Source organism: Manacus vitellinus, unplaced genomic scaffold (assembly GCF_001715985.3).
Source record: "Manacus vitellinus isolate BGI_N305 unplaced genomic scaffold, ASM171598v3 scaffold_4_pilon, whole genome shotgun sequence".
Classification (NCBI taxonomy): domain Eukaryota; kingdom Metazoa; phylum Chordata; class Aves; order Passeriformes; family Pipridae; genus Manacus; species Manacus vitellinus.
This window is the reverse complement of record NW_021940604.1, coordinates 27,182,534-27,195,208: the sequence shown is the minus strand read 5'-3', so window position 1 is coordinate 27,195,208 and position 12,675 is coordinate 27,182,534. Positions and strand designations below refer to the sequence as shown.

The following is a 12,675-nucleotide window of genomic DNA, read 5'->3' as shown; positions in this document are numbered from 1 at the left end:
TGCAGACTGTGCCATTTTCTTATGCAAAAGAGTGAATGCAGGTGGGACAAAGCTCTGAAACAGAACTAGAGAACAGGAGAGTCAGGCAGGTAGGTATGGCAACACACAGTAGAGATAGTAATAGGGATGGCATGGGGTTTTTTGTGGGTTTGTTTTTTTTTTCCCACACAAAAAACCCCCAAGCCCACCCACAAAAACCCCACATTTCCATAAATGAAAACAGTAAGCAGAAATAAACATTTTTTTTCTCTACCAAAGAGCAAGCCAGACAGAATGGAAATGTTACAGAAGTAATTTGTATTTAAGTAAGTGCTTATTAAATAAGTTAATTACCACATAACTTCACAGTAGTTATCAGTTCTTAACCTTAAAATGCATCTATTACTCACTGGGATGGAAATGAGAAATTACCTAAAGAAGTAACAACTCAAACCAGGGCAATAAAACACTCTACAGAAACCAGTTGCCACTAGGACACCTGCTGTCCCCCACAGCTGACAAAAGGAAGTCCAGAGAGCAAAAATCATAATTTACTGTCCAACTCACACACACAGTGCAAAAAGAATTTACAGTTTATTCCTGTGAGAAAAGTATTCAGGAACAGATAAACAAATTCATGTTTGGAACCAAAAGTAACAGAATTTACCGAGTTATGCTTAAACTCTGTACATATACAAGCTTATATGCTGTACATTGTCATAATTATGAGGTTGAAAAATAACTAAATACGGAAGTATTTGCAAATCACTTTCCTACTAGGTAGGATGAGAATATATAGTGATGGATTTTGGTGTGTGTATATATCTCAGAGGATATACGTATGCACACCAAGTACATATTTATATTGAAACAGGAGTACGTTGCTATACCAGTGCCAGCTGGAGACAGCTGAAAGGGTACTGGGTATCTGAGGATTCACTGTCACTTTGTAGAAGCCACGTTTTCCCAATCTTATCAGGAAAGTTCACTGAAGTATTACCCAGACAGCTGTTGTTGCTCCATTCTGGAAGGACACTGCTTTCCAGTTACTAAACATGGAAGAGACATGATTTGGCAGGTTCTTGTTTGCAGAAAACTTAACAAGCTGACATCCAACCCAGTGATGGGAAGGATCTGGACTAGATCACAGAAAGCTGAAATACTTTGTATTGTTACTGTACACCAGCAAATCCAGGCACTTAACACTATCAGCATTTCTATTCTCAGCTGTTCCAGAACTATGGGTGAAAGCTTATCTTTTTCATAATAAAAAACAAACTTTCCCTAGACCTCAGTAGGATAGGACATAATCTTACATTCTAATGGTACTGCATTTTAATGAACTCAGGAATTTTAAATGTTTGGCAAAGTGCTTACTTTAAGAGAACCATTCACATATTTATAATAGCTTGACTAAACTTCAGAGCCAACAGATGATAAATTCTCTACAAGATAAAGGCACAATATTTACAGGTACTCTTACCACTGCAGCTTTAAATAAGATAAACTAAGTACCCACTACCATCTTTGAAATTAAATTGTTAAGAATTATAGTAATAATCTTTCATAAAAAAGTAGATATGCTTGTGCATTGAGTACTCTCGATTCTGGAACCATCTGAACGTGGGCATCACTAACGTACACCCACTGTCCTCCTGATGCTCCCATGGCTTCTTTTATACCTGAAATGCAGAAGCAAAAGAAGATGTTTCTTGTCTTTCAAGTCATCATCAAACACATACACTGGATTATTTCAAATAGCAAGAGAAGCTTCTAACCCCCAAGCATTCATTTTATTTCAAAAGCTGACCAGTGTGAAATTAAGAACACAAAAACATCTAATCTGTTCCAATAATCACTGCAAGACAAGCATAAGACTGAATGAAACTTTGGTTTGAAAAATAATGTAAAATAGGAAATGAGCTTCAAATGCAAAGTGATACCTCACAGGATAGACAGGATAATGCTTGGTTCTCACTCCTCCCCAAGAAGGGAAATAGTAAATATATTTACTTAATTTGGTCAGCTTGACATATTCCTGCCCCAACAAATCTTTCACTAACACATTCTATCTTGGAATCTTATTTCATTCTGCATATCCAAAAAATATTAGTAAGAACTAGTGTGCTGTTCTCAAAATACCAATAGAAACCCTACACCAAACCTTGTATCCGCCATGAAAAAGCTTCTTCCTGTTCACATTAAACCAGAGGATTCCAGAATTTTAAGCATTAAATATTTCCAATCCTAAAATACATAAAAAGCCCAAATATTTGGAAAATTTCATTTCATTTAATGTCATAGATTTGATTCTTGTACTAAAATATTTTCAAATACCAAATATGCCAAATAATTGCATTTTACCAGGCACAACTATTCATCTGGACATATTATTTTGACTAGGAAAGAGATGAGAGTGTTCTGTAAATTCTCTGTTTAATAACTGAATCAAAATTCCATTATTCACTCAGCTCTATATGGAATTAATAGCAGAAGTAGGTTATGTACTGGGTGCAACAAAAAAAGAATAATTTATAGAATCATAGGTTGGTTTGGATTGGAAGGGAACTTAAAGATCATCTAGTTCCAACACCCCTGCCAAGGGCAGGGACACCTTCCACTAGAACAGGTTGCTCAGAGCTCCACCCAACCTGGCCTTGAACACTTTCAGGGATGGGGTTTCTATGACTTCTCTAAAAATTACAGAATAGTATAAGCTAAAAAATTATTTGCTATAAATCCTTGTGGACAGCGGTTGCTTTTGGTTTTACAGAGAGGCAAAGGAGGCTCTGTTTGTACATACCCAAAACATTTTTAGTGGTAGAAATATGCTCTAGTAATTTCTTGGAGGATGGCCTGACTTTCACGTACGCCGCGTAGTGACCACCTCTCATTGACCCGCTGTGCTCCACTATTCCATAAAGGCTATAGAGCACTCTTGCACCATCCGTAACATTCTGCATTCCCAGAAACACAGAAAACAAAGGTCAGTTATTTCACAAGGAATTTTACAGGTATCTTAACTAGCTATCAACAGTATTACTTCAAAAGAAGAAAACAGACATTTCCAGTGGTGAAATACATCTATTACAAATATGTAGTAATGTTATTAATTGAATTTTGTTATATTTTGCAATAATACTTGTCCTTAATGCTGTTAGATACACTAACACCATCAGAGCACCATAGCTTAACTAATACTAGTGTTAACTAGTATCAGTTAACACTTTCACATCTGTGATATTCTTGATATGAATGGAATTGCAAATAGTTACAATTTTGATCTCAAGACACTATGTGAAAAATGCACTCTATAATGTCTCTAGGAAAGGAAGGAATCATCATCATCATCATCAATCCAGTTTCACTTGTGGTCAGACAACTCCTGAAGCACAATAAAAATAAAGATTTGAAATGGGTACCTTGCAAGATGCAGCACAAAATGGTGCTAAATCTAAAATCAGTGGGAAATCCACATGCCTGTTTACTTTCCGTAGACTCAAACCAGCCTTCAAAGGAAAAGAAGAAAAAAAGAGACTGTAAAATATATATTTTTACTAGGAAGCTTTTTAAAGCTAAGGTGTGGCACTATATTATTAAAATGAACCAAATCCAAGAATAAGACTGTAACTGATTTAAACATTCTCTGTTATCTTTTCAATACGGTGTCTGCTTGTGTTGAACCCACCACACTCTATATATAAGCATGATGGACACGTTTCCCTGGAGGTGTAACAACAATCACAAAAACACCAGCATGTTTCAAATAGTGGTTCTACCAGGTCTCCTTATAAAAAGCCAGTATCGCTATGCACAACACTTAGAGGACTGCTTGTCCACCAGGGGCAGAGGAATGTACAAGAGGGGTTTAGCCTCTTACCTGGTGGAATCTTTTCAGGTGGAGAATAAGAATAGCAGGAACTGAAGAAATCAGAAGCTGTTTCCGAGCATTTGTGTAGACACCTTCCATTTTCTTTTCTGTATTTATGAGTATCAAAATAACTTGTAAAGTGAAGGCAGACACATGGAATTTTTAAAGTATTTTTTAAACATCTGACAGAATAGATCTATGTAGCAATGATTTTGTACTTGTTATATAAAAGACAAGGGAAATTTTGTAGAGTAACAGAAAAATGTTTTCTCATTTTTCTAGTTATTAATAACCATAATCTGCCAAATCTGAGCATTATTTTAGCCAGTCTTGTGCAAATCAGATCAAGAGTTGGAAGCCTGTACACTATCTAGGTCAGCTTGCACAACTACACTCTCTGTTACTATAGCATCCAGCTTTTCTCTTAAAACCTGAAATAGATGGACGATCCCTGGACAAAAACTGGAAGGCATGGGTGATCTTTATCTATGCTAATGTCCTAATCACTAAGAGTTTAATTTTCCATTATTCAGTTTTTTCTGAATGACTACATACTTCATACATATTTAAGAGAAAGATCTAAGGAGGGCTGTCTACCTCAGGATGCCTCATAACCTGCTGGCTTGAGCACACAGGATTGGGATATGTGGACTCCAGTCCCCCTATGTGGAGAGGACACTGAACACAGGGCTCTTACCAAAAGTAGCTCAGGGTTAGCTACTCAGTAAAAGGGAATATGCTATCAGCATTCATTTTTGCTGAAAAGATTAATTAATTTACTAGTTTTATGCATGTTCAAAGGAAAATATTTCATTTGAGGTAAAATAGAGCATTTAATGTAAAAGTGACTTCTTACATCTTTAGTTTTAGAAGGAAAAAATAAATAATGATTAATTGTAAATTGATGTTCCTTTTCCATTTTTCATGGTGCCCATGGAACCAAGTCCAATCATGATAAAGAAATTATTGTAAAATACTATGTTTAGATTAATTTTTCTGAATTTACTCATGCTTAACTTGTATCTCTCCATGTATCTATAAAGGCAGGGCAAAGGTGGAAATTTTTGTTACCTCCCTTTATATTTTATTTATAAATAATCACAAGAGCTTAATTTTTTAACCTTCTGAATGTCTATACATAAACTTTTTCAAAAGACTGGAGGATTATTTTTTTTTTATTTTCCATTAAATCTTAGTGAACTGTAATGGTCTGCTTGTGCTACACAAACATCAAGGAAAACATTGTCACAAGACGGTAGTTGTCTCTCATCTCCAGTCTTACAAATCTTTGGAAGTTTTTTTCCCCTCTTCATTGCAAGTGTCTTTTTTTGCCCCTTTTCCACACTTAATAACATTGCTTCCTTGAGTATACAAGCTACTGGGGCTGAATATTACAGCACTTAGTTCAAAGTTTTGAGGACCGTAAGGAACAGAAACAGCAGTAAAGATTAGTATGAGGCAATGCACATATTCAGTCTATGGTCATCTTTAAGTTCCTTATCTTGAATAGAATAAAGATGCAAAATAAATTTTACATTACACCTATGATTATGTTCTAATACAAAATTTAGTCTTGTTGCCATTGCCTGATGAAGTTTTGAGTTGCTACAAGCAAGTTCTGCTTGGGGAGACATTTTCTATTTAGCCACAATGTGGGGAGGCCTGTGCTGGAGCAATGGAACAGCAGCCAGCGAACACATTTTGGGAGGAAATGCTGAAAATTGTCCAGAGAGGTACAAGCACTTTACCTGTGGAGTTGGTTTTCTTCTGATACTTCTGTTTCCTTTCCGTGCAGTTCTCACATAAAAGCTTGTTGTTCCCCATTAAGAGCTCTACAGAGGTGAATTGGTAAAGGCAGGACTGAACAGAACATTCCTTTGAGCTAGTTATGTAGCTTTGGGAAAGCGTCTGGAAAGCATTTTGAGGGGTTTGGGATAGTGAAGATTTATCTACTGAGAACACAGAATTATTTGATAAACCTAACGCTGGATCTCCACGGCTCGATTTTTTATCTTCATTTATTGGATCACAGAAGCCAAGTTTGGATATGGCACTGGAAATCACCTCTTCATTACTGCCATTTGGCATTTTGTGCGGCATTTTAACATTTACGTGGTTGACGTGCAAACCAGATGTGTGGCTGGATGGGCTCAAAGTTGTTTGCTTAGAAGCACTTTCGCTTTCTGAGGCTTCACTGTCGGCATCAAAGCTGCTTTCAGAGCGGCTGGCTTCCTTCTCACTGCCCTCTGTCTGACTGCCATTGACAGCTGAGTCAGCACTTGTGTCTTTGGAGTACAGGACGCCAGAGCTACCTTCCAGCTCAAGCTTTTTGGTTTTTTCCTGCATGATAACAGGACTTCTTTCTTCTTCCTTCAAGGAAGCTTTTCTGGCGAGCCGTCTCTCATGGTTCAATTGGTTCTGTAAATTATGGCATTATTATTTCAGTAATAAAAGTAATGCGTTCAGAAAATAGATTTGTAATCTAACATACCTTTTGAAACATGACAAATTCAAAGCACATTATTGGGGGGTTATATTGTTTTATATTCTCCATCTCTCACATGTTTAAGCTAGTCAATTTCCCTAAGATCTTTTTAAACTGATTTAGGATTAGAAACCTACACCCCAGTCAGCTAAGAGCATTATACTTACTGTGAGATCAATACTTCCCACAACTAATAACTTTCACTTTGTGACAGCTGTGGATGGCATGTTTGAAGTGGTATTCACTTAATCTAATTTAAAAAAGGGTCTCAGGTTTAAGCTAGTCCCTGGCCTCCCGTCAGAGGCCTTAGTCGATGAGAGGTTCCAGAAGAAAATTCAACTCACCTTGTAGGCACTTGTTGTCGAATTAACTAAAGCATCCCTTGTAGGATGTTTGCTAATTTGTATATTACCTGAAGTTGATTTTTTTTAAATCAAGATTGCAAGAAGAAAGAAAAGGGTTGCTGCCACAGAAAACTACTCCTTTAGATATAAAGTGATTTAGATAAAAAGCGTTCATGATTCTTTTTTTTCCTTCTTTTGTTTGGCTACTTTCCAACAGAAATTAGCAACTTTCCTTCCCCTTTGTTTTTTCCGTTATTTCAATTGGATCAAAATTCCAGTGGTGCTAGTGGGAATCCTTCCATTCACCTCAGTAGTTTGAGCTGTAGGCCTTTTCTCCTACAACAATCAGTTTCTGCACTACTTCTTTCCCCTCGTCCTTTGTTTGTACCACATGTCCTTTTTCTACTTCTGTCTCATTCTCTTCTCTTATAATGCTTTTATATAGCCATTCTGTTGTATTTTTTCTTCACGTGTATTTAATGTGTTAGGACCTGATTCAGAAGAGTTTTTATGGTTCCCAACTGGGCACAGACCCTTGCAATAGTCCCAAAATCAACATGAATTGAAACTAGTTTGCAGATTTTCTTTTCCTGACAAAGGAAACCCTGTAACTGAAAAATAAATGGTTACCAATAACTGTCATTCCTCACGCTTCTAATAATGACCTAAATATTTTAAAACAAGTTTATGTCAGCAACACATATACAAAAAACCCCCCATTAATAGGTATCAAAATTCCCTAGAAATTCCCAGTTGCCCTAGAAACTTCAGAATAAGCTCAAGATGACTGGTTAGTATATTTAAGTTCTTACCTTATCTTTTGTTAAAGTGTGTTTCTTGACAATTTTGGGTTGATTATTCAGTGTACTGATAGAAGAACAGTTATACTGACCAAGATCTGCCTCCTGTACGCTTTTACCTTTACCTGTTCTTCCCAAAGGCATGGGTTTTGCAACCTAAGAAATTAAACAGGAAATTAGGAAAGGCACTATGTCAATTTTGTATTCCTTTGCAACCTAGAGAAAGATGAATGTAGGTGGGGTTTTTTTCCTTTACTTCAGAAAACAGTGACCTACATAAAACCAATTAACTAGCCTTCAAAATTTTTTTACCATAAACTCACTGTCAAAGTCTTTGAAGGATCAACTGAAAGGCAGAAGGAATAGGAATGACACAAAATTCCTGTACATAATACAACACAAAATAATCTATTACTTTATAAGGACATGCGTAGCTGTATGAGATGTGACGTAATCAAAGGTGACACAGCTCCCGTAAGTCAGTCTCTGGTGTAGCCAACTCCCTTATGCCATGGTCAAGGAGCTGCCACACACCCCCCATCACATTACTGGCAGCAGTGTGTCTGAACTGTTGAGGAAAGCAAAAACCATAAAGTAATGCCCATCCTCAAGTAAGTGCAGCAACTGCCAAACGCCCACAAAAACGGCTCCCAAAGAAAGCCCACAGAGTTCCCGTGTTCCACATGGGAACCAGGAAGCACAAGAGCCCAGATACACGAAACGTTCTTAAAGCTTTAACTACCGCAGGCATCTGCACTCAATGCACCAACAAAGATGCCAAATTTGTTACAAGCAAAACTGGTGTTTGGAGAAGAATACATTTTATACAGGAATAAATGCTACATTAAATACTCTCCCTTAAATACAGATGAATATGTGCAGGATGGTGGAAGAACCACTCCCAACCCACACCCACTTTCTCAAATGAAAACCCCAAGTCCTGCAAAACCATAGTATATGCCTTCAAAGGAACACAGTTCCTCCACCGCTAATGGAAGTATTCTGTGAAATGCTGAAAATACCAGAATAAATATATTCCAATATCCATTTTTACAGTGTCTCATCCTGTAGGTAAACTCCAACCCAAGAGACTCCAGTTCTCTACGTGCAAACCAACAGATGAGAATCTAACTTGCTGAACCTCCAAAAAAATGTTTATAATCATTCTATTCATAGAAGTATATTCTACTCAATTAAGCTAATCTCAGACCTATATATTCTATACATTACTAAGATCATTTGGTCCAAGTTTGGACTAATTTAAAAATATATGCACTTAAGACATTTTATGTCTATTCATACAAAGAAAATCCTATAATGAACAGATGTATAACAGTACACGTATTTATGGACAAGGTTACATTTTTAGTCTTGAAATCAAAACTCTGTGTAAATACATAAATATCTTCATAAAGGTATGTAGAAACAATCCACTAGGAGCAATAGTTACTTATTACATATTCTGTTTCTTACCCTCTCCTCTATTATAGGAAGTGAAAGATCAATGAAAGGTTCTTTTACTGTTGAAATCTTGAAGAAAAAGAGAAAATGCATTTAAACACAAAGAACATTGTACAGGTTTAGTACACAGCTCCCTTTATTTAAACAATTTATTATCAGAAACTATACAAGAATTTAATTAGTTTCAAGATATATAAAACTACAATGAAGAACTTCCCACTTTTTAAAAAATTTTTTACATTAGCTTTAATTTTCTTTCTAACACTGCACAAAATTTCAGCATACAGTCACAAAGGGCAAGGCCATTCACTTGAGCATGAACTGGACAAAGATGCAGTTTGGTGCTCAGTTTCTCTGAGCTTCAGACAGATTTTCAAGCCATGTGGGCCTTTCTGGTATAATTTTGCAGAAAGCTACCTTTTAGAGTTTCCTGATTCTGGACTCTTCTGCACAGGCGTTTGATCTTGTACACTGTTATGCAGCAGGGACTGGTTAATGACAGTTAGGTGACAGGTTCTAACCTCATGTCTCAGCTAAGATTAAGTCAGTATTACTGGTTACAGCTAAAAGCTTTGTTAGATTTTGTTAAAATAGATCCAATTACTGGGGAAAAGGGAATTAAAAAAAAAAATCAGCCTTCTTTTTTGTATTGCGGTTTTATTTTGCCATGTATAAGCTGGAAATATCTTTCAAAGCATACCTAAAGACAATCTCTTCCAGCACTTTCCATCTGCCTTTATCACTAAGTTCCTCAAGCTCTCTCCCTTGCTGTCCTCAATCCTTCCAAAACTGACTTATCTTACCTCTGGAAAGACTGAAAAACAAAACCTTAAAAATAAAACAGTAAAAATCATGTTGTACATTTAAGTCATTGAATACAGTCATGCCCTCAATTACTGTCACTCTGTCCCTTCTCTTGTATTTGTGACCCAGTCTTCCACCTGTGACATTTGATACGGACTGCAGGCTTATTTTTACCTGTTGTGTGAGGGAATCAGGATGGTTTAGGTTCCAGTAAAGCAATTAATGAGATCAAAAGCACTGCAACTATGGAGGCTGACTGCCTGAGGGGCGACGTTCAAACAGGGGTTCCTCTAAAGTGTCAGTTTGCATGAACAAACATGAATCAAAAATATCTTGCCAGTGCAGGCAAAGGAAAACGAATGCTAAACTCTTCCTCAAAGAGCTACAGCTAGCAAATTCCCAAGTCCTGTGCAGGCAGAATATAAGAATCCAGCAAAAATAAATGAGACATGCAAAATACATACGACCTCTATTTTTTATATAGTCAAAGTTCTTCATTGATACTAGTAGCACACTGAAGTGTAATCTGCACATCACAGTTTACCTGGCACTGCAGGACTGTGCTTAATTTTTCAGATTGATTACTTAATCTCTATAATATGAAATAGAACGTTTTCAACCAAACACAAATATAACATTCAATTAGAAAAGTCATGCAAATAAGATTTTTCTCTTTCAAACTTGAAGAAAATTATAAGGATCATGGAAAGCATTTATGATGAAATGTCAGTAATATTAATTATGAAAGGAATATGCTGTTCATTGGGGTTATTATGTTAATTATAAAACATACTTCAAGGAAAAAGAAATAATTTTAGCATTTCCCCACTCATACTAATTCAAATTAAGTAATTCCCAATTTTCAGGTATATCCCAGAAGAGCAGGCAGGAGGATTTATGTGTTAAGACAGGCAGGGGTTTTAAAAATATCAATTAACATTGGGGTATAACACATATGATTATGGAATTTGGAACCTCCAGCCTTAAGTCAAATGTAAAATCAAGCCCAGGACTTGAATCCTTTTTCAATTCAAAGGACCCCTCTTCTTAGGTTTGGGAGGATAATGCTTTTAAGAAGGAATAAATAATTTCAAATTAAAAACTTTCAATAAAATCTTGTTTTTACAAACAAACAAACAAGTATAAAATTGGCAACACAATTTTATACTTCCAAGACAACATAATCAAACCAGTATGTGATCTATTCCACATCAAACCAAATTCCAGAATACCTACATTTTCACATTCCTCACACATGACAGTGCTAGTCAATTCACCAACAAAGATCCTATCTATGAAGTTCATCTTCACACCCTCTCTTCCATATGCTGAAAAAACATTGCCTTTTTTAAATGTGAAAAATAACAGATCCAATGCCACACTATAAGTACAAAAAAAATTCTTTCCAAGATATATTATGAAAGCACAATTTTTAAACATATTTAAAATGTTTAGAACACAATACAATAACTAGTTCATCATATACTGTTATCTCAACATTTAAAAATATTGTAGTGAGAAGGTTGCCTTTTATCCTTCCCTTCCCAACCTAACGTAACAGAATAATAAAACTGTATCTCTCAAGAAGAAGCCTTTTAAATAAAATCTGTTTCCCTTTGCATACATACTACTGTATTGCCTTGATATAGAGACTGCGGTAGCAGACAGGTTGTCACCCTTTCTAAATGTTTTTTTCAACTATAAAATTCTAAAAAATTAAACAAAAGCCTGTTCTAATACATCTCTATGCCTTATCTTTTGCAGATTTGGGAAGGGTGACTTTCAAAACATCTTAATCACTGAGACTTTAATTAAAAAAAAGCCCCCCAAATTAGAACTACTGAATAAGCAAACACACACGCAAAAAGATTAAAAACTGGTTTTGAACAAAAACATGCCTTTTCGTTGTAGTTGTATTTAGAGCGCTCAAAGTAACAGTCAAGTGACAGAAATTGGTTTGTTTACGGGAAGTGGCCTCTCTGAGTGACACAGTAATTATGACTGCATAACAAATATGAAGCAGGCTATTTTAGAAAAGAAAACTAAGTTCTATCTATCATTAAAAGATGCATTATTAATACCATGGAAGCCTTTATCCTGGATACAAAGATGCAAGTCAGCACATACTAAGCTGTCTATACTTTAGGTACACACTAGGCGGCACTAAAGTAACACAGAATAGAAGTCCGGTAACTACAGCACTTCGGCACTGCTGTTTGCAATAAGCAGTTCTAAAGAAAATGGTATTTAAAGACTTGTGCGTTTTTAAAAGTTTTCAATAAAGAGTTGCATACCTTTGACTTTTCTTCTAGTTTCTTCATCTGCCGTCTTAGTAGTTGGGTTATTAAAGGCTTTTAAGATACCAGTTTGTATACGCTATAAGTAAGAAAAAGAATTAAGTATTCTAAGTGTAAGCATTCTAAAAACTAGTCAGATATTATTAGATATTATCTTGTATTATTTGCATAAAATAAGCATAATTTTTTGTTGTAAAATTACTGTTGTTATTCACTAACAATGTCAAAATGACATGAGCTTAACTTTAGTAGGTAACCATTCAAAAAACTTCCTTCCCTTAAAAAGGGAACCATTGTAGGGCCCTTGAAAGGTTATCAAGAAACCATGGAATTTTCAGTATACAAATACTGTCCATTTCTTCCACCACTGGAGAGAAAAAATATATGGAAGACTGGACTATTACTGATGACTAGGGCACAAAACACTTGAAGGCAGCTAAAGAACTTTTAATAGTCAGACTTCAATGACTGTGTTTGGGCAGTATTCTCATTACTTCTCTTTATTTTTTAACACTGCACATTCCAGAGTTATGTTAGAAAACCTTACAAGAGACAGAAAACTTCCAATGAATCCATATAAATGTTATCAATATTTGCTCCAAAAAAATCCTAAAAACTACATTTTTGAAAGAAG

At 35.8% G+C, this 12,675-nt stretch overlaps 1 protein-coding gene across 3 annotated transcripts in view; it reads right to left on the bottom strand.

Annotated features, from left to right (window-relative positions):
* Positions 1-277: 277 nt before the first annotated feature.
* The window catches only part of USP45 (ubiquitin specific peptidase 45), a 52,011-nt gene continuing 39,613 nt past the window's right edge, over positions 278-12,675 (bottom strand). For 2 of the 3 annotated variants that reach the window (XM_018077972.3, XM_025895731.2), the window contains 9 exons: positions 12,039-12,120; positions 10,981-11,072; positions 8,953-9,009; positions 7,492-7,635; positions 5,599-6,268; positions 3,860-3,957; positions 3,402-3,488; positions 2,783-2,936; positions 278-1,661 (listed from right to left, as the gene is read on the bottom strand). In XM_018077972.3, coding sequence (XP_017933461.3) covers positions 1,528-1,661; positions 2,783-2,936; positions 3,402-3,488; positions 3,860-3,957; positions 5,599-6,268; positions 7,492-7,635; positions 8,953-9,009; positions 10,981-11,072; positions 12,039-12,120 — 1,518 coding nt within the window. In that variant the 3' untranslated portion in view covers positions 278-1,527. The remainder of the gene's footprint in view (positions 1,662-2,782; positions 2,937-3,401; positions 3,489-3,859; positions 3,958-5,598; positions 6,269-7,491; positions 7,636-8,952; positions 9,010-10,980; positions 11,073-12,038; positions 12,121-12,675) is intronic. The other variant, XM_025895732.2, reaches the window with a different exon arrangement.